General features: G+C 45.3%; 1 protein-coding gene across 1 annotated transcript; it reads right to left on the bottom strand.

Moving 5' to 3' along the window:
• Positions 1-2,314: 2,314 nt before the first annotated feature.
• Positions 2,315-12,566, bottom strand: necap1 (NECAP endocytosis associated 1). Its single transcript, XM_056298323.1, has 8 exons — positions 12,438-12,566; positions 10,454-10,554; positions 10,100-10,204; positions 8,747-8,828; positions 6,708-6,816; positions 6,082-6,229; positions 5,754-5,847; positions 2,315-5,269 (listed from the first exon to the last, which is right to left on the bottom strand). Exons 1-8 carry the CDS (start codon positions 12,530-12,532, stop codon positions 5,215-5,217), a joined length of 789 nt encoding a protein of 262 aa, XP_056154298.1. The 5' UTR covers positions 12,533-12,566; the 3' UTR covers positions 2,315-5,214.
• Positions 12,567-23,143: the final 10,577 nt, after the last annotated feature.

Here is a 23,143-nt window from a genome sequence, read left to right as displayed (position 1 = left end):
GACGGGTTCAGAAGAGGTAATGAGGGGAACAGAAAGGTGGTCGGCGCCCACGATGAAGGTCAAGAGGAGGCCAACAGAGGGCAACACAGCACCGGGTTCTCCTCCTTGCCCTCCGCCGGCCTCTCAGCCACACGCCGGCCTCTTTTCTGTGTGTCAGCAGAGCTAAACGCTACAAGTGGATGAGGTCATATGACCTCACCCCAACCCGTCTCTCGCCTCCATACAACCCACCAGGAAAGAAGGGGAAGACCCCCCCCCCCATAATACAGGGGAGGGTACCGTGTTCACACAGACCGAGTGACCGGGACCGCTCGGAAAGCGCGGGGTGATTGGCCAGTTACAATGGGGGAGGGGGGGGGGTCTACTTCCTGGTTCCTGAAAACGTACTTTCTGTATAGGAATATGCAAATTAATGACGTTACGTCATACAGCTGTGTTCAGCGTGGTCTACCGGTAAAACAGGAAGTAAGCGTTCACATTCACTGGTCCAGGGACTCCCCCGGTGGTCAGTTCCGGCAGCGTTTCACAACTGCGCAGTAAGCTGGCTGCTAATGTAGCGTCATCTCTGCAACAGACGGATGACGTTGAACATCTTCATGGCTTTAAAGTGGTCCAGCGCCCGCTCGGAAACCTGAGCGCCAAAAAGGGGGGTTTCATATCACATTCATCCCACCCGTCACTGCTGCCTCCTAAGGTTTTGATCCAAGTGTCCAGGTTTTGTTTTGTTCTAGTGAATAACTGACGTCAGCCATGCTAGTGAATAACTGATGTCAGCCATTACCAGTGAATAACTGACGTCAGCCATTACCAGTGAATAACTGATGTCAGTTATTACCAGTGAATAACTGATGTCAGCCATTACTAGTGAATAACTGACGTCAGCCATTACCAGTGAATAACTGATGTCAGTTATTACCAGTGAATAACTGATGTCAGCCATTACTAGTGAATAACTGATGTCAGTTATTACCAGTGAATAACTGATGTCAGCCATTACTAGTGAATAACTGATGTCAGTTATTACCAGTGAATAACTGATGTCAGCCATTACCAGTGAATAACTGATGTCAGCCATTACCAGTGAATAACTGATGTCAGTTATTACTAGTGAATAACTGACGTCAGCCATTACCAGTGAATAACTGACGTCAGTTATTACCAGTGAATAACTGACGTCAGCCATTACCAGTGAATAACTGACGTCAGCCATTACCAGTGAATAACTGACGTCAGCCATTACCAGTGAATAACTGACGTCAGCCATTACCAGTGAATAACTGACGTCAGCCATGCTAGTGAATAACTGATTTCAGCCATTACTAGTGAATAACTGATGTCAGTTATTACTAGTGAATAACTGATGTCAGCCATTACTAGTGAATAACTGATGTCAGTTATTACTAGTGAATAACTGATGTCAGCCATTACTAGTGAATAACTGATGTCAGCCATTACTAGTGAATAACTGATGTCAGCCATTAATAGTGAATAACTGATGTCAGCCATTACTAGTGAATAACTGATGTCAGCCATTACTAGTGAATAACTGATGTCAGTTATTACTAGTGAATAACTGACGTCAGCCATTACTAGTGAATAACTGACGTCAGCCATGCTAGTGAATAACTGATGTCAGCCATTAATAGTGAATAACTGATGTCAGCCATTACTAGTGAATAACTGACGTCAGCCATGCTAGTGAAAATCAGCTGGATGTGAAGCCACCACTCACAATTGCGCTTGAGGTCATTTCATATACATCCAGAACTATAATAATGATTCAGAGAGGACCCCCCCCTCCCCAATTGTACCCGGCCAATTACCCCACTCTTCCGAGCCGTCCCGGTCTCTGCTCCACCCCCCTCTGCCAATCCGGGGAGGGCTGCAGACTACCACATGTCTCCTCCCATACATGTGGAGTCGCCAGCTGCTTCTTTTCACCTGACAGTGAGGAGTTTCACCAGGGGGACGCAGCGCGTGGGGGGGGGACCACGCTATTCCCTCCAGTTCCCCTGAACAGGCGCCCTGACCGAACAGAGGAGGCGCTAGTGCAGCGACCAGGACACAAACCCACATCCGATTTCCCACCCGCAATTGTGTCTGTAGGGACGCCTGACCCAGCCGGAGGTAACATGGGGATTCGAACTGGCGATCCCCGTGCTGGTAGGCAACGGAATAGACCGTGCCACCTGGGCCCCCCCTGGAGGTACTTTTGAATCTTTTGACTTGATAAGTGACGCAACCATTCGTGAAATTCAACTCAGCCATCCTACTATTTGATGGAAACACGGAGAGGACTGCACACACGTCTCTTTAAAGTATTTATTGCCTCTTTCTCATGAAATTGGTCATAAATCAAAAGTGTTAGTCCAGTGATTTTACAGCCAGTGTGGAATGAGTGAGGAATGGGAGACATCATTATAACGCAGCCACCATAATGGGCAATGTAAACATAAATGACACAGATTTCCAAAACTAACGACCCCGATACCTTACATCCATTCATATGTTCAATGCCACTCAAGGTAATCTGGTGACTCCAAAACTTCACGTCTGGGAGGAGAAAATAAATTCACAGTCTAGAACTAATGTCGACTTACGCTGGCTCGTAAGTCGAAACCTTGTAAACGGCACAAACTCAAAAGCAGCGTAAGCATCTCCATCACATTTAACATTTCGTGTGCTGCGATCAAGACATTCATAAGAATAAATTATCGTAGACAATCATCAGAGTTCACTTACCCGGTAACTCAGAACTGAGGTACGCATGGCTCCTTTTTTTTTTTTTTTTTTTAAATCTCACTCTCAATCAAACCCTACTCGGCCACTCTGTCAAGGTGAATTCATAGGTCATCGGCTATGTAATGTGGTTTTTATTGGGTTTCTTCGCCACGTGAGTTCGGGAACTTGTTCCCGCCCACGAAAGACAAAGCGATCCTCCAATTTAAGCAGCAACATAAGAAATCACTCAAACTGGTGTTTCAAGGTTTGCAAGGGACCAGCGGAGCACTCGTCCTCTGAGTCGGTCGTCTAAACCCGACAACTTTTGCACTATCCCATGCCACAAATCCCATCCCTCTAGTAGTGCGCACTAAAACAAAACACCTAGCGCTAGTAATACATCTCACGTGACCTGGGTTAGGTCACAATACTTTCCCTGGCTTTAGTGTCCAGCAGGTCTCATGTTCATCTCCTACACAGAGCTGCACAGGACAAGCCGTACAGTCCATATGAACTGGTCTGAGAACGTCATCTCTGTCAGGACTACACACAAAATATTACACATCCACACAAAGAGATTAACTAAGTGCTAGTTCAACTGTGCAAAAAAACAAGAAAAACAAAATCAAAACAAAAAACAAAACTTGATTGAGTCCTTTACATTGCCCAACACTGCGACTGCACACATGTAGACAAAACAGTGGCTGTTCTCTCTGCTTCTTGTTCTCCTCTCACATCAGCTCTGTCACGATATGCAGGGGGCAACTTGAGGAGCAACAAATCTCGTTGTAAAATTCTCCTTTATTAACCAGGAAATATTGTGGAAATTTTCCAAAAAGCAGCAGCAAGACTCAAGTCCGCCATACTGAGATTAAAACCTCCCTCTGAACTGGCAAATTAAGTTTTACTTTTTATGCCAGGAGACAATCTGTGCTGGTTGAATTGTTGGTGTACCCATCAGACTGGGAGGAAACAGCAGACTCCTTCCCATCAAAACAGATGAATCACCTGGCCCACCTTTTCAGATGACTCGCTAATTCATTTCAAATGGGGTTGATGATGTCACCTTACGACAGGCTGTAGTTTAGTCCTTTTCTTTCAAATTCAAACATTACACCTAAACAAGCCTGCTACAAATAAGCGCTGAATCTGAAGGAGCGAGTTGACGGGTGAACACACATCAGGGGAATGTTTACGCTGCAGCTTGTTACGCTCAGCTGTCTTCCGTTCGAATATCTGGACTCGCACACAACACCTCAGGTAAGCTTAGTAACTCATAAAATCAAATACACTAGACTGATATCAACTGCTGAGGTGACACACCACGTAGTGAATGAAGAGTGTTTCACCATCTGCATTCAGCAGAGTTTAGAGTTCAGCAGATTTTGGTGCCATTTAGTGAAGCCAAGGCAACTCTTTTTTAGGATTTTTTCCCCCACATTTGCTTAAATTCACTCTTCCAAAAATCCACCTGCAGCCACGTGATAAATCTGAGCTCCAGTCAAAGATTATGTGCACGTCTCATGTTGGACTGTAGCCACTGCTTGAACCTTGGAAAACTGTGGTCACAGGGTTTATTAACCTGCCACCCATGTGTGCAAACAAGCAGTCAACCGCTGGTCATCACCCCTCATCACGTAGTTTCATTCCCAAGATATTTGCCTTTCTGCAGTTAAACACCCCGGCTTTGCAATACTGTCCACACTAACAAGTAATTTCATCTTGTACTCGGTGTTAATGTTGTACTTTACTTGAAACAAATTTCCACCAGTTGGCTTGGGTCAGCCATTTTGAGACGGTTACTCATGTTTTATCAAGTATGTTTCACTGAAACTTCTGAAAATGCCTTTGAATGGTAGCTCGTCACTTAATCAAGTTCAGCTGCGTTGGATGACCTCATATGAGTTTAAGATAATTTGAGATGTGCAGCGTTCTTCTTTTGCTTTGTGCACAGCAGCCTCAACGTAAGCTGACGTTTTGGATGTTCACATCATTAAACATCTGTCACAAAAATCCCTGCCACCCTCCAAAAGTTATGTTCTTACATGTAAGAATCAATGCCATCTCAAGGAAGGAGCTTTGAAATTCACAAAAAAAAAAGAAAAAGAAAAAAAGAAATAAATTAAAAAAATTGCAACATGTCTCTAGAGGGCGCTCACAAAAATCGGAACCCTTGCTACTCTGGACATCACACACAGCCCTTGGGTGTTACTGGAATTATCCTGTGGCTCATACCTCTCGATGGCTTTCACACAACAATGACTCGTCGTTACTGTCAGAAATGTTTGAGATTCATAGAAAATTGAAAATAGCGAGGTCACAATCTGTGTAGTTTAAGTTAAGCGTCGGGTGTTCTACAACTCTGCCTGGTGACTGTGCAGATGAAGGAGGGGGCTGTACTTTCACGGTGAGAGAGCGGCGATGGTTCTCGGCGATGATTAACAGATGTAGGGCGGGGTGATGCAGGCTTATGAGACACCGCTGCTCCAGATTTTAAAACTGGATCCAGTTTGCCGAGTTCTGCGGTCTTGCTGACGGTGGGAGTGTGCTAAGAAAAAACAAAACAAAAACATTTAATACTGCAATACATACTACAATATGGTAAAACTTTCTCTATTCTTTTCCTGTGTCTTCTGTGTGTTAGAGTAGCTTGAATATCATCTTAGCTAGTTTGTAAATATTGCGACCATCAAAATATCTTCATTAGTCGAGATGAGAACAGATACTTCCTTCTATTTAACCCCATCATGGGCGACTGATACTGTATCTGCAGAGTTGCTGTTTTTTGATTTTGCACTCCACAATATCCACCACACATTCACTCTTACATCTTTGGACACTCTTTTCTATATATTCTTATAGACATTTGGTCCCCCTCTTTGATGGCATCCCACCAACCCAATTCTGTTTATGTGTTCCTTTAAGTTGTCATTGTGTCTGTGCAAGATGGCCAACAAGGAAAAATCTCATCATCAAAAATCACTTTTTGTTTCTGGTGAAGCCACTGATTTGAAAAGATGAGACTAGATTACCTTGCAGGAGTGGAGAAGTCTCCCCAAAGATCTGAACTAGGGTTGGACTGGACAACTGTGTTAGAATTACTGCTATCCAGCTCTAGCAGACAGCCTGGGAGACAGCACATACATGTGAGTGAGAGGGAGATAAAAAGTAAAAATATGAAAATTAATGAGAAATAGAAATTCCCATCGGACAAAGAACTGGAAATTAACTCACAAACTGACATACATTTCATTCATTTTCTGCAGCCTGAGGCTTCAACACTGAAAACTCATTCAACATCTGCCCATTAGGAGTCAGAAAATTAATACAAGTCGAGCCACTTATTACAGTGCAGGTTACCTGTCACTGTGCCTCCTGTCTGGGGAACTGTGTTGTGATTGGATGAGCTTGATGAAGGAGGAGGAGCTATTTTGCCTCCAGGTGGTGGTGGGAGGAGTCCAAATCCACCTGATCCCTGTGGGCGGGGTTTATCCCTCTTCTTACCTTGCTAGATACAAAGAACAATGGAAAGAACAGAAAAAGATATACATGTCAGGGGAGAATGGAGGTTTTACACTTTATATCCTTATTTTAACCCTTCTCACAGATCAAGAAAGCACCTCAGTGTTTAATGTAACAATTTGTATCACTATTCATCATTGTGTTAATTATGAGTACTGACTCATTACATCCATTGGGTAGCCATGCACAAAAAAGACAGTCTAAGACAGGACAAAAAAAGCTGACTAGCATTATCACCACTGTCCAAAACTTCCTTTTCACATAAAGGAAGTTTCATGATCCTGTGACCCTTTTTTCATTCTGTGAGTAACAGTTGTTATGGGAGCATTGTGGCAATCTCCAGTTCCCCAATTTATCCTTCTTCCGTAAAAGCACTGCTCTAAGGCCATTCACTTTTCATTCAATCTGGATTAACACAGAGAGAGATCCTGTGGCAGACATGTTGGAGTCACAGTGGTTCTTACCCCAATGTTGAGTGTGATAGTCTGTCCCTCTTTAAAACCCAAGTCCAGTTTTGGTCCTGAATCCCCTGACTGGGCACTTTTGCTTATTTCATTCTCCTGTTTCACCCATCTGCAGGCACACATACTTACATCAGCACTGACACAAAAATAAACAACACATTTCAGCAGTTTTCAGAGAAACAGCAGACAGTAAGTTTCCAGTAACGCATCTCAAAGACACTCTAGGCTGCAGATGGTTAGATGGGAGGGGAGCTGGCAAGCACCCCATAAATGATTATTAGGCCTGCCGTTGGTAACGTGGAAAGAAAACTAATAGTAGCAAATGTGTGTGATTACACAAAGGATAAACACACTCTCTTGGAAAGTAGCCCAAGTTTAGCAAACAGCGACCAACAAGCAGTGTTAGTCAGCTATCCACTTGGCCAAGAAGAAGTGTTGTTATACTCTGCAGGATTTGATTAAAAAAAAAAGAACGGGGCATCCCGGTGCCATGGCGGTCTATTCCATTGCCTACCAACACGGGGATCGTCGGTTCAAATCCCCGTGTTACCTCCGGCTTGGTCAGGCATCCCTACAGACACAATCGGCTGTGTCTGTAGGTGGGGAGCCGGACATGGGTATGTGTCCTGGTCGCTGCACTACCACCTCCTCTGGTTGGTCAGGGCACCTGCTCGGGGAGGGGGACTGGGGGAATAGCGTGATCCTCCCGTGCACTACGTCCCCCTGGGGAAACTCCTCACTGTCAGGTGAAAAGAAGCGGCTGGTGACTCCACATGTATCGGAGGAGGCATGTGGTAGTCTGCAGCCCTCCCCGGATCGGCAGAGGGGGTGGAGCAGCGACCGGGACAGCTCGGAAGAGTGGGGTAATTAGCCAAGTACAATTGGGGAGAAAAGGGGGGGGGGGGCCCCCAAAAAAATAAAACAATCAAACAAACATGAAAAGTTGCTTGTAATGTGAGTTTACATTGAGTAATTCTTTTTCTTCCAGATTCCGGTATAAATGTAAACACAATAATTCCGGTATAAATGTAAACACAATAATTCCGGTATAAATGTAAGCACAATAAACAGTGCAGGCACTAAAGCAGAAAAAAAAAAGTATTCCAAGCCTGAGCCGTTTCCCCACTGGAATGAAAACGCCGAAATGCAACTACAGCAAACCTGTGACTGGGAACAGTAGTACTTTCTTATCATTGAATCAATTTCATCATGTTGGCCGAATGCATCGTACAGAGACAAGTTACCACAAAATCTGTGGTTACAAGTACCAAGTGGTTTCCTCATCTCCACCAGTTTCTTATAACCACATCCATCTCATTTGTTTTTTTACTTCTCTAAATGACGCTCGAGTCTTCGGCGACTTTAATACACTTGACCTCCATAGTTCAGAGGAGGAGGTTCTTACTCTAGCACACTGCAGTATGCGGCACACTACAACTCACAGTGGGTAGTTACTCCCTACTGGACAAAAACCAGCCCGACCGACGCACCGCTGGACACTGTGGAATACCGTGTTCCACGGCTGTCCCTGACTGGATGGAGGAGCAGCCACGTCAGAAACCCCCTTGGAGAGGCTGTCGCTGCTGAGGGGATGGACATGCTTCACATGCCGAGATCGTTTTGTGACTCTGGTCAGAACCGACGGTCGCTTTTGTCCCTCGTGACCGCCAAGCTCATTTCGAGTCCATTCTCATTAAAACATACATGGATCCTAATCCCTGATGTCTGTGAAGAGCTACCATAATTCCATACCCACACATGAACATGCGATTTGTCGGTTTAACTGGAAAATGTCATAACGGAGTCACCACCACTCTTAATGATTTGCTGTCAAAGCCTCATCACACTTTAATTTTATCTTCTAGAAGTGTTATTATCTAGACCAACCTCCGACGAAGGAAGCTAAAGAAAATCCTCAGAGTCTAAGTGAAAATGGTGAGACCGAATCCTTACAAGGTCTAAGTAATTGTAATTATAGTCATTTCACAACAACGAAACATTTTTTGACTCGAGGCTTGAGTCATCCGTTCTGTACTTACTTGAAGTGATCTTGCAAAGCCACGTTGAAGTCAAAGGCATCCCCACGATCCCCAAAACCAATTCCAATGAAAGCACTGCGGCCTGGGGAGGAAAGAGGACATTATGCGCATTTTCTACTTACTATGTATTTTACTCACAACATGTGTTGGCATCTTTAAGTAATGGGCAAGGTTTTGGCTTTATATTTGTAAGTTTCCTGGACTGGATTTTTGTTTGCTGCATCTAGGATTTGTTTCAACACATTAGAATTTTTCCAGGTACATGAACATACAATTTTCTAAGAGCGAGCTTTTTTTTTTTGCCCCCCCCCTCCCTTTTCTCTCCAATTGTACCTGGCCAATTACCCTACGCTTCCGAGCCATCCTGGTCTCTGCTCCACCCCCTCCGCCAATCCGGGGAGGGCAGCAGACTACCACATGCCTCCTCCCATACATGTGGAGTCGTCAGCCACTTCTTTTCACCTGACAGTGAGGAGTTTCACCAGGGGGACGTAGCACGTGGGAGGATCACGTTAATCCCCCCAGTTCCCCCTCCCCCTCAAACAGGTGCCCCGACCGACCAGAGGAGGCACTTGTGCAGCAACCAGGACACATACCCACATCCGGCTTCCCACCTGCAGACACGGCCAGTTGTGTCTGTAGGGACGCCCGACCAAGCCGGAGGTAACACAAGGATTCGAACCGGCGATCCCTGTGTTGGTAGGCAACGGAATAGACCGCCACGCTACCCGCACGCCCTCTTTCTTTGAGCTTTCTGAGACTTTGAGAGCGTTCAAGTAGAATTGTTGACTTAAAGAGGATGTGACCTCAAACAGCACTCAACTCTCAAATCTTTACAACCTGTCTGAATTCTGCAAGAAACATAAAATTGATGAGCAATATTAAAGGGAAATTTCACCGATGGTTTTGTGTATGTGTAATCAGTACTGATGAGTAATGTAGTCCAAGTCCTCACAGTGTACTATATTGACTGAGAAATCTGTGTTGTCCTACAGCACTGACATATACCAGAATGCATTGCTGCATTGTTCTAGTGTTGTGGGATATCATTTACACCATCAGAAACATAGCTTAGCCGAGAGAGAATGAACGTTTAGAGTAGATTAGAGTATTAAGAGACCCTGCTAGGCCGTATTTTGTTTTTCCAGCTGCCAACTGACCTCATGATATGTCACTTGGAGGTCAGAAAAAAAATTGCTTCACAGCCTCCAGGGATGCGGAAACAATCAGGAGAAACCGCAGGGGATTTTTATGTGCTAGCCCGATCACAGCTAGAGATAAGGTTGAAAAATCGGTGAATTTTACCTTTAATTTTTTTCTCTTACACCAGTTTGTTAACTTTCACATCCTCACCGTTGTCATCCTGTATTCGCAGTACAAAATATCGACTGGAGTCACCGACAGTTTCCACAGCAATGCCAGGGTATTCCTGGACCGGTGCCTGAGCAAACAGCTCCCCTTTAGCACGGGAAGAGACATGACAAACGACAAAGCCAGGTGAACTAGTGGCCTACATGCCAAACTGCTGTAAGATGGCTATTAATTGTTATCAAGTTAGCCTACATTTTTGTATTTTGTTACATATTTATCCTTTGCAAAATCTATCACTACTGGACACCTAGATGAAAAGAAACCCAACAATGTTGTGCATGATACAGTTTAAAATAAATATTAAGAATTGTTAGTAATTTCACGCTAACAAGCTACCTGAGACCTTGTCTTCCAGTTTAATGTATGCCACCTTGCCCTTGGCTGTGATCCTCATTCGCCCAGACCAGTCAGGGGTATCCAACTTCCAGTCCGCTGCCCTGTGGGCAAACGAAACGTCACATCCCAAAATGAGATCTAGAAAACATCAGTTTCGGGCCACATTATGCGACAGCAATTCTCACTTATGCATTTTAGTGACTATGTCACCCATACCAGACCCTTCTCGTGCAAAATGTCAGCAAATAGTTTTTAAATAGAAAATACTCATTTAACATAGAGTAAATAATTGCCATATTGGATCACAGTGCACACAGATTTATTGGCCACAACCAGAAGCCTACTACATTTTGCGGTACCACAATCAGTAACATAAGTTCACCAACATTTAAATGGAGACTAGGGATGCTAACCCCTGACCTAAACCCAGAGTGGATGGAAAGGTAATGAGGATTTAAGGGGTTCAGAGTTGTAGTGTAAACATAGTACGACATTTGCTGAATTATTTCATCCAAAGCACCTATCATACAGTGTGTACATATATTTTTGTGTAGGTGACCCAAGGAAGAAGAAAACTACTATCTCTAGCAGAGTCAGAAATATGCCCTACCCCTCAATCCATGTCTTCTCCAAACACAATCTGGCAGGCCTTAATAAAATAGGCCAATGATTGTGCAAAGGCTATTTAATTATTGAGAAAAAAAACATTTTGATAGTAAAGAGGAACTCGCATAGAAACCTGCCCTCTTCCAGAAGAATCCTGATAAAGAGTCATTTCACAGTGCCAGCAATACTTGGAAGTTATCTGGTTCAAAAATATAGTAGTTTTGTCTACTAATGACCTCTCTAACGCCCAGAGTACACCAACCTTTACAATATTTACACATGTCAATCCATTGCATATACGATGGAGAGGATTAAAAATGTATTTATATATTCAAATGATCTTGGTAATTTTTTTTCTTCTATTTACATGTAACAGCAGGCTAAATTAGTAAAAGTGACAAGGTTTATTTGGAATACAAAATGATGTTTATTCACCACAAATGTTTAACAAAGCCAGTGATCCTCATGGTGGAAGAGCATCGCGGGGGAGTTGGAAAACGACTGCCAAAGTCCATGCCAGAGCATCTTAATAGCTCAGCATGCTTACTGTCAAATCAATACTAAGGTGCAACACAGCAGGACGGGAGTTTCTCCATACAAACATCCCTCTACCTGACAATCTCATATATTACAGCATTTGCGATTTTAATATCCCTGAATCACGCATGAGTCTGCTGCAATATCTAATTCAATCGTTTGGACTGCAAAAAAAAACAACAAACCACGCCAGAGATGGAGCCAAAGACCAGCTGTCACAAAGGAAGAAGGCGTGATGTGAGGTCACATTTTGTATCCCCAACAGAACCTGTCCCCCATATCCGCGGCGTCGCGGGGTCTTTCGTACCCCTTTTAAGATTACATCCATTTTACTAACTTCAGAGTATTACAAACAATGTAGAATACCTAAAGCAGGTTAACTACAACCAGAAAAACGACGGCGTTTGCGGTGCGTTACTTGCTTTGTTGCAACTTGTTAGTAAAACCGCGTTAATAATCTAAAAGTGGTAAAAAATAAACCAAATTCTATAACGCAAGCGTCGCCACGTTTCCTCCAAATGGTTAAAGTGAACGCTTACCGGGGGGGGGGGTACATATTCTTTTGGGGATACACGATTTGGCACAGCTCTACCACGACATTCGCTTTCAATCGATCGTCGAAGTAGAAATACGCCACACTGAGACGGAATGCGTGTAGCCGGTTATAACGCCTGGGAGCCCTTCTAATACCTGCCATAAGACACGGCCAAGTCGTTTCACAACACCGGAGCATGATAATAACCAGTCAAAGCGAATTTCCCGGCAAGGGGGAAAGTCGTTTCGATAGCAAAAGAAAAGCTTCTTTAATCAACCCAGCTAATATTAGTGACATTACTATCACCTGTATCCGCGATTGGTGGCCCGCGGCGGGATGCGGTAGACGTTGACGTCGGGTTTGACACACAGGATGGACTCGTACTCGCCCTCCGTCGCCATTTTGGTTCGAGTGCTTATTTTTTTTCCGCCCCGCCGCTTCTTCTTCGTTTATACGGCGGTGGGTAGATGCGCTTTCTCGCGCGCTGCTGCCGCCGGTGGAACGGAAGCGTGACTCCGGGAATGACCGCGAGTCAACTCTCACAGAGGAAAAGAAAACAGTAGTTCAGACGTCCTGTTGAACTCTCGCGACATTTTGATGCAGCGATTATTTAGATTGGTTTATTGAGAGAGAGAGAGAGAGAGAGAGAGAGAGAGAGAGAGAGAGAGAGAGAGAGAGAGAGAGAGAGACCTACACACACCCACACCTACACACACCCACACCTACACATGCACCCACACACCCACGCACACGCATGCGCGCACACACCCACACACACACGTTTCCTTCTTTTCGCTGTTTTTTGATCTTTTCTTTGTCCTTCAAGTTCAATGAACGTTTGCACAACTAAATGTTGTTAAATTGGTTGGTTGGTTGTTTTTAACAGGACAGCAACTTTTTTGGTAACACTTTAGTATGGGGAACATATTCTAAGTAACAAAAACTTAATTACTAGTGAATTAGTGATGATGAAGATGTCACTTTAGTATGGGGAACATATTCTAAGTAACAAAAACTTAATTACTAGTGAATTAGTAATGATCAAGATGTCACTTTAGTATGGGGAACATATTCTAAGTAACAAACACTCAATTACTAGTGAATTAGTAATGATCCAGATGTCACTTTAGCATGGGGAACATATTCTAAGTAAAAAAACTTAATTACTAGTGAATTAGTAATGATCAAGATGTCACTTTAGTATGGGGAACATATTCTAAGTAACAAAACTTAATTACTAGTGAATTAGTAATGATCAAGATGTCACTTTAGTATGGGGAACATATTCTAAGTAACAAAACTTAATTACTAGTGAATTAGTAATGATCAAGATGTCACTTTAGCATGGGGAACATATTCTAAGTAAAAAAACTTAATTACTAGTGAATTAGTAATGATCAAGATGTCACTTTAGTATGAGGAACATAAAAAACTTAATTACTAGTGAATTAGTAATGATCCAGATGTCACTTTAGTATGGGGAACATATTCTAAGTAAAAAAAACTTAATTACTAGTGAATTAGTAATGATCAAGATGTCACTTTAGTATGGGGAACATATTCTAAGTAACAAAACTTAATTACTAGTGAATTAGTAATGATCAAGATGTCACTTTAGTATGGGGAACATATTCTAAGTAACAAAAACTTAATTACTTGTGAATTAGTAATGATCAAGATGTCACTTTAGTATGGGGAACATATTCTAAGTAACAAAAACTTAATTACTAGTGAATTAGTAATGATGAAGATGTCACTTTAGTATGGGGAACATATTCTAAGTAACAAAAACTTAATTACTAGTGAATTAGTAATGATCAAGATGTCACTTTGGTATGGGGAACATATTCTAAGTAACAAAAACTTAATTACTAGTGAATTAGTAATGATCAAGATGTCACTTTAGTATGGGGAACATATTCTAAGTAACAAAAACTTAATGTAGAGTAATTTAACACTATGAACACTTGTAGTTTTGTGTGTTGTTATGTAAGAACAGAGCATATTCATTAAGTGTCAGTAAGGCAGAATAACTCTTCTTGTGGTACTACCACCTTATAAAGGCCATACTAAGCAAAGCATATTGAGATGGTACTACTAATAAGCAATACTTCTGAGGCTATAGAGGGAAAACTCATAGTTAATGGCTTACTGGTTGTATAATAAGGCCATGCAGAATAAGGCATTAATGAGTATGTAATAATGACCAATGAAGAGCCAATATGTTGCTAATTTGCATGGTAATAAGCACCTAATTAATGGTGACTATGTTCCCCATACTAAAGTGTTACCACTTTTTTGTATTATTATAGTTTGTAGGTTTAAAGTGTGCTGTACTGTTTTGTACCACCTGTGCTTTGGCAACACTGTGTAACTGAATATGGTCGTGCCAATAAAGCCCTGTTGAACTGAACTGAGGGAGAGAAGGGTGGTTAGCGTGGTCGCCTCACAGCAAGAAGGTCCTGGGTTCGAGCCCCGGGGTGGTCCAACCTTGGGGGTCGTCCCGGGTCATCCTCTGTGTGGAGTTTGCATGTTCTCCCCGTGTCTGTGTGGGTTTCCTCCCACAGTCCAAAGACATGTAGGTCAGGTGACTCGGCCGTACTAAATTGTCCCTATAGGTATGAATGGGTGTGTGTGTGTGTGTGTGTGTGTGTGTGGTCCGTGATGGCCTGGCGGCCTGTCCAGGGTGTCTCCCCGCCTGCCGCCCAATGACTGCTGAAATAGGCTCCAGCATCCCCGCCACCCTGAGAGCAGGATAAGCGGTTAAGATAATGGATGGATGGATGGATGGATGGATGGAGAGAGAGACAGAGAGAGAGGGGGGGGGGGGAGGGAGACTGGTTTGCCTCTTTCCTGGCGATTACAAGCAGATGATGAAGTTGAGTGCTCTGATGAAGAGGTCTATCTAGTGGGAGTTGCCTCCCTCCCAACATCTTTATTAGTCTATTCTGTGTTTCATAGTGACTTGAATGACAAACAGCTGAATGCTGAAGCAAATAATGAATGCTGAGGTAAAACACGAGAAACAGATTCTAAAAGGCCGAGTGACACTTTTCAAATCACAGATCAGCAAAGGTTTTAATTGTTTGTCTTATTTTCTTTGCTTTATTGGATGTGCAGATATTTTCTAAAACTTGGGCCTACAGGTTCAACTTCTTTCTACGCGTGACCTGAGTTACCTTTGTCTTGCCGTTTGGGGTCAGACTGAAAGCCAGATGAATGACAATTACAGCAGAAGACTTGCCCATTTGAAAATGAAGGGTTCACACTTTTCAGTCGTCAGCTGGTTGTTACAGCTGGTGATTAAGTAAGAATGCCGGTACGGTATGACGTTGTTTTTGTTTTGCTTTGTTTTGTTTTTTAACCCACATGTGGTGTTGTGGTAAAAACAGCATCCGAACTACAAAAGTTAGTTCTATTAGAGATGAAATAATGAAATAAGGGGTGATACAAAATGGAGACCAAGACAGGAGAGATAGATAGATAGATAGATAGATAGATAGATAGATAGATAGATAGATAGATAGATAGATAGATAGATAGATAGATAGATAGATAGATAGATAGATAGATAGATAGATAGATAGATAGAGATATAGATAGATAGATAGATAGATAGATAGATAGATAGATAGATAGATAGATAGATAGATAGATAGATAGATAGATAGATAGATAGATAGATAGATAGATAGATAGATAGATAGATAGATAGATAGATAGATAGCGTCCCCTCCCTTTCATCACAGTTTACTGCCATTACGTCTCCACTGTTGAATGAAATTAAAGTGAAAGCGGCTAAAAGTTAAATGACAGGTGTTGCTGACAGGTCATGTTATTCAGTATTTACCGCCAGGGGGAGTCTCAACAGTCTCTACGTGGACTGTGTCTCACGTCTCAACAGAAAAACGTCTCAGATCAAATTTTATGCTGAAAATGTGCCATCTCTGCAGGTAAAAATGCGATTTAATAACTTGACTTTACATTTTTCATGTGCTCAACAGTATTTCAATGACATTTAATCAATTAGATCATTTTCCAGGTGTTTTCCACTTTCCACGACTGGAAAGTCTAGGAAATTAGTCTAGGAATTTCAAGGTTTTCCAGGGTGTGAGGGGAGTCGGCTTTGCATCTCGTACATAACACAAGCGTTAAAATAAAAAACTGTCAGCGGAAAACCTGTAAACTTTACTACACAAAAACACGATACATGAGAGAAAACCTTAATAAAATTCCAAAAACTGCTGTAGTGGTCTCAGGACTGTTTTTTTTTAAATTTTATTTTATTGATCAATACGTTTTTGCATAAAACTAAATAAAATGTTGAGGTGTAGACAGACTGCTGAGTCTTGTCCTGAGGAGTGTGTCCTTCTGTGTTGGACCATCCGTTTGTGTAGTGGTTGTTTGGTGTCTCCTATGTGTAGGTCAGTGCAGTCCTCATTGCATTGTACAGCATACACCAGACTGCTGTTCCGGGTGTGTGGTACCGGTCTTTGGGATGAGGTGAGCGACGAGGAGAAAAGGAACAGAAGGAAGAGCACAGTCATCCCGTATGTTTCTGGGGTCTCCGAGAAACTCAGGAGAATGTTCAACAAACACCGCATCCCGGTACACTTCAAACCCAGCAACACACTCCCACAAAGACCGGTTCATCCCAGAAGGCCAAACTCCTCAGGACAAGACTCAGCAGTCTGTCTCCACCTCAAGGAGAAGACACACTCCTTCCAGAACAGCAACCTACACGTTTTGGACAGGGAAGATAGATGGTTTGAAAGAGGGGTGAAGGAAGCCATCTATGTGAAACTGGAAAAACCATCCCTCAACAGAGGAGGAGGTCTGCGACACCACCTATCTCCCACTTACAATGCCGTCCTTCCATCTCCACCCAGGAGACTCAAGAAGCCTAGCCTCCAAGAACAACAGTCGCTCACTAACGGCTCCAACCACTCTCATCACCACTGAACAATGACGTCGAGACTAACACCCCCAACCACCGTCGCTGCTAAACAAATGCTGCACATCTATAGCTCCGATGGCGACCCCTAGAGGACAAATGCTGAGTCTCATCAGCAGCCAGTCAGACTAGCTTGGTCTAGTCCAGGGGTGGGTAACCAGGGGCCATGGAGAGCCATGTGTATGCAGGTTTTCCTTCCGGCCGGACTCCACACCAGGTGACTTCACTGACACATCCCTCCTCTTTGGTTGAAGGGTTGTTAATCAGTGACCTCACCTGGTGTGGAGTCCGGCTGGAAGGAAAACCTGCATACACATGGCTCTCCATGGCCCCTGGTTACCCACCCCTGGTCTAGTCAGAAAGGCACGAACTGAGGAAGCCTCTTGGATCAGAGGCGAAACGTCTTCACGGATATATACCAAGTCCAGTTGTACTTGATTCACCTCCTTTGGATAGGCAGGAAAGGTGAGCGTGTGACACAACCATCCTTTCTTGAGCGTCCAGTTCAAAAATTAGTGGTATTAGTTGAGGGTGAATCATAACTGTCATTGAAATAGTACCATAATGGAAAAGTCTAAATATTTAGAATAAGGTTGATGGAGGTGAAGGTTAATTGAGATGGTTAGATGGGAAAATTACATGATTGATACATTCTTTTCAATAATATAGTTGACATAAATCATTATAATTTTGGTGGCAGTGTAGTGGTCTCAGGACTGTTTTTTATTTTATTTTATTGATCAATACGTTTTTGCATAAAACTAAATAAAATGTTTAAAAATAATATGTTGTTTAACATAACATGTGAACTTTTAATTTATTTTTGATTGATTCCAATTTGTGTAAATTAATTAGTTGAATTGGGGTCATGTGACCGGGAATGGCAGCTGAGCTTAGAAACGTAGAGGGCAGAGTAACTGGCGCTGTGCAGTGGAAAGGTTGTAAAGAAAATAGCTCTGCAATATTTTGATGAAAAGAAGGTCGTGGCTGCTGTCAGGTTCTTGGACCAGGGAGCTGTGGCGGGGGGTTGAAATGCCCCAGGACCCGAAGTGGCTGTCCGTAGACCAGTTCGGATGAGGACTGGAGGTCCTCCTTGGGGGCCGTCCTGAGCCCAAGCATAACCCAAGGCAGTTTGTCGACCCAGCGGTTGTCCTTGAGGGTGCCCGCAATGCGGCCTTCATCAAGCGATGGAACCTCTCGACCAATCCATTAGCTTGAGGGTGATACGCTGTGGTGCGATGGAGCCTCACCCCTAAACCCGGGCGATCTCCTCCCAGAGCGCTGACGTGAATTGCGGCTCTCTGTTGGAGGAGAGGTCAGATGGGGTGCCAAAGCGGGCGACCCAGGTTCCGATAAACGCTCGGGCAACCTCAGGCGCTGTCGTGGATGAAAGCGGGACGGCCTCTGGCCATCGCGTGTTCCTGTCGACCATGCTGAGCAGGTATGTGAAACTACGGGAGGGAGGTAGGGGGCCTACCAGGTCCACATTCACGTGGTCGAACCTCCTCTCAGGTACCGTGAAAGGTATCAGGGGCGCTTTGACGTGCCGGAGCACTTTGGAGCGTTGGCACTCCACACAGGTGTCAGCCCAGTCCCTCACATCCTTTTTGAGTCCATGCCAGACAAACTTTGCCACCACCAACCTCTGTGAAGGCTTTCTGCCAGGGTGAGACAGCCCATGGACTGCGTCGAAGACCCGCCGCCTCCAAGCAGTCGGAACGACGGGTCGGGGCTGACCCGTAGAGACGTCGCACAGGAGCATGGTGCCGGCTTTGTCGAAAGCCACATCCTCCAACCGCAGCCCTGTGACGGCGGTCCTGCAAGCCTGCACTCCTGGGTCGGCGGCCTGGTCATCCGCCATCTGGCTGTAGTCGAGTCCCAAATGGGCGGCACCAGCGATGGCGCGGGAGAGACAGTCGGCGACCGGGTTGGACTTCCCAGTGACATGCCTCACGTCGGTGGTAAACTCTGAGATGTAGGCCAACTGTCGCTGCTGGCGGGCTGACCACGGCTCTGCCACCTTGGCCATTGCGAACACCAGCGGTTTGTGATCGACGAAAGCCGTGAACTGACGGCCCTCCGGTAGGAAACGGAAGTGCCTAACAGCGAGGAAAAGGCCAAGCAGCTCACGATCAAAGGTGCTGTATTGGCGCTCTCTCAGGTTCAACTGCAGGCTGAAGAAGGCGAGCGGCTGCCACGCGCCGCTCACCCACTGCTCATAAACCGCGCCGACAGCGTAGTCCGAAGCATCCGTCGTGATGGCGATGGGCGCTCCAGACACAGGGTGTGCCAGCATCGCCGCATCAGCCAGGGCGGCCTTCACATCCTTAAAAGCCTTGTCGCTCTCTGCAGACCAGTCCACGGCGTGTTTGGGGGCTGTGCCCTTCAGAGCCTCATATAGGGGGCGGAGGAGATCGGCAGCCCGGGGGATGAACCGGTGGTAGAAGGACACCATGCCAATGAACGTGGGCCGTGTGTGGGCGTGGAAAGTCTGCGACGGATGGAAGGGGGGCTGCCCCGTCCTTGGTGACCCGGTGGCCCAGGAAGTCGATGGTGCTCAGACCAAACTGGCATTTGGCCGGGTTAACTATCAACCTGTGCAGGCTGAGCCTCTCGAAGAGGGCTCTGAGGTGGGACAAGTGCTCAGACACGGAGGCGCTAGTGACCAGGATGTCATCCAGGGACACAAAGAGGAAAGGCAGGTCCCGCAACACTGAGTCCATGAGGCGTTGGAAAGACTGCGCGGCGTTCTTGAGCCCAAACGGCATGCGCAGGAACTCGAACAGTCCGAACGGAGTTGTCACAACCGTTTTGGGGACATCAGCGGGATGGACGGGCACCTGGTGGTATCCACGGACGAGGTCCACCTTGGAAAAGATCACTTTCCCAGCCAGGTGGGCGGAGAAATCTTGGATGTGAGGGACCGGGTAGCGGTCCGGTGTTGTTGCGTCATTGAGCCGACGGTAGTCACCACATGGACGCCGCCCACTGCCAGGCTTAGGCACTATGTGGAGGGGTGAAGCCCACGGGCTGCTGGAGCGGCGGATGATGCCGAGGCGCTCCATGTTCTCAAACTCCGCCTTGGCGACAGAGAGCTTGGTCGGGTCGAGGCGCCGAGCTCAGGCGTGCACCGGCGGGCCAGTGGTGACGATTTGGTGCTCAACCCCATGTTTGGTTGTAGAGGTCAGGGAACTCAGAGAGAAGATGGAGAAACACGTCCTCGTTGGAGAGCATGCTGGACAGCCTGACGGAGCCTGTATCGCTGAGTGCACACGCGCGTGAAGCGAAGGTGACGGCGTCAATCAGGCGTCGATTCCTGACGTCCACCAGCAGCCCATGAGCACAAAGGAAATCTGCACCGAGGAGGGGAAATGCCACGTCGGCGGTGACAAAATCCCAGCTGAACCGCTGTCCGTTAAAACACGTCAATGTGCCTCGTGCCGTTCGTACGGATAGAGCTGCCGTTAGCAGCTTCCATGGGAGGGCCGTGAGCGCCCGACAGGGCGTCCACACCCGATGCAGGTACGACACTCCTCTGCACCCCAGTGTCGCATAGGAAACGCCGCCCCGAGATGGAGTCTCGCAGGAAAAGTAGCCTGTTGTCCTCCACGCCGACGCCCATGGCCACTAGCGAGCGCCAGCCTTGGCGTTTCCCGACGAGCTGAAAGTGCACGGGGAGGTGCACTTTTTCGCCTTGGCCCCGAACTTTGCATGGTAAAAGCACAGGCCGGGCTCCTGTCGCCGACCGGGGGTTGCCGCGGCGACCACCATGGAGTCACCAGGTGGTGGCGTGTGGGGGTGGGCAGGGGTGAGCGCGGACGCGCAGGGTTGCTGTTGGCTGGCCAGGAAGAACTTGTCAGCTTCTTCAGCTAGCTTGCAGCAATCGGTAATGCTGGTGTTAGCCAAAGCGGCCCGCACCTCAGCAGGCAGGTGTCGCAGAAACAGTTGGACAAAGAGGAAATCAGGTGTGTGCGCCGGTCCCAGCAGATTCAGCATCTTGTCCATGAGCTCGGATGGCTTGCTGTCACCCAAGCCTTGCAGAGAAAAGAGACGGTGGGCCCTCTCGGCGTCGGAAAGTTCAGAAATCTTCAAGAGGTGGTCTTTGAGCCCCTTGTATTTGTCTGCCGCCGGAGGATTTGTAAGGAGACTCACCACTCTAGTTGCAGTCGAACACCCGAGCGCCGACACCACGTGGTAGTATTTAGTAGCACCATCCGTTATCTTGCGGATAGCAAACTGCGCTTCCGCCTGGGCGAACCCTGTCGTTGCCGATGACTCCCAGAACTCTGGCAATTTGAGAGAAACCGCGCTGATTTCGTCAACCATGTTCGTTCGAAAGATTGTCTCTGATAACTACCAAGAGACAAGCGTCGGGGTCACCAGTGTAGAGGAGCTGAAGCAGGAGTCGTGACAACTTTCTCTTTCGGCTACACAACGTGCACCATTTATTCCTTCCACCATTACCACAACAACAAAAAACCCGCGCAGAGGAAGTGCGTCACTGTCAACCCGAACCGAGAAAAACAGCAGCTGTAAACCAACGTTCCTACCAGCTCAATAAGGGGAATTATGTAGCCTCATAACCACTACAAAATACATGTGCCGTAGCTAGCATGGTCAGTTCATGGCTTATACAGGAAACATGGCTGCCGAGACAGTTGTTTCATGTTTGCTTGTGATTTTGTATGTGGAGTTGAGAACGAGATCAATATCCTTTCTATTGCAGTTTTTCGCGGTGTCAGTAAGTGTTCGGAGTAAGAAGACGTGAATGAATAAATTGCTAAACATCAGTTGAAGCGTCAAGACTATCTGTGCAGAAGAAACAGCAGGGAGCAGTTACAACTCCCAAGTTATATATATATGTAAACTACTAATAAGACACGTAAGCCCCCTAGCTCAGTGGTTCTCGACCTTTTTGGGGTCCTGGACCCCCTGCGTATTTTTGATCTACCCTGAGGACCCCTCCACCTGATCTTGGGGGAGGGGGGTTGCAATTTGATAGAAACAGTAGAAACTGCATTTTAAATCGCATTATAGAATTTATTCACTCTTTGGGGCAAAAATAAGAGCTTTCGGTTGTAACTTAGATATAGTTAACAAAACAGAATTCTTATGCAGTAACTTTCAGATATATGTAACAAAACAGAATATGTATTCAGTAACTTTCAGATATATGTAACAAAACAGAATATGTATGCAGTAACTTTCAGATATATGTAACAAAACAGAATATGTATTCAGTAACTTTCAGATATATGTAACAACAGAATTTTTATGCAGTAACTTTTAACAATGCAAACGGGAGCGAGATCTCTTATTAAAATACAATAAATTACACTTGTGAAACAGATGTAATTAGAGAAAAAAGTCCTGTTACCCTTTATAGTTTAGGTAGATAAAGGTCTCAGTCACATTTGAGTAAAATAATCCTATTTCTATAAATGTCATAGAATCTTTTTTTTAAAGATATTTTATTTTCACGGACCCCTTGCAATTACACCACGGACCACTAGGGGTCCGCGGACCCCCGGTTGAGAAACACTGCCCTAGCTAACGGGTGTGACCCTTTAGCCGAGCGGTTAGTGACATCGCCTTGTGATGCAGTACACACCCCGTATCGAATCCCGCACCGGGCAAGAAAATAAATGGTTACATTGGTGGCAGCGGTGGGACCCGGAAGTGTGCAGATCCTCAGAAGTGTCTTCGGAGCGCGGGAAGAACAAAGCCCGAGGGCGCGCTTCCGGGAGAGGGTGACGACTGTAAACTACTAATAAGACACGTTAGCCCCTAGCTAGCTAACGGGTCTAACCCTTTAGCCGAGCGGTTAGTGACGTCGCCTTATGGTGCAGTACACCTCGGATCGAATCCCGCACCGGGCAAGAAAATAACCGGTTACATATATTAAAAAACAACTTTCTCGAACTAAGGGTTTCATAAAGAAAGAGGAAGTTGAAACGTCACATTGTGTAATTCACTTTTATTCATTTCTCTTGTCAAGCTGAAAAGTTCACACAAATTCATCAACAAAAATTAAAAAAAAACAAAAAACAACAGCAAC

Source organism: Lampris incognitus, chromosome 18 (genome assembly GCF_029633865.1).
Source record: "Lampris incognitus isolate fLamInc1 chromosome 18, fLamInc1.hap2, whole genome shotgun sequence".
Lineage (NCBI taxonomy): Eukaryota > Metazoa > Chordata > Actinopteri > Lampriformes > Lampridae > Lampris > Lampris incognitus.
The sequence above is the reverse complement of the archived record's forward strand: the minus strand, read 5'-3'. Positions and strand labels throughout refer to the sequence as shown.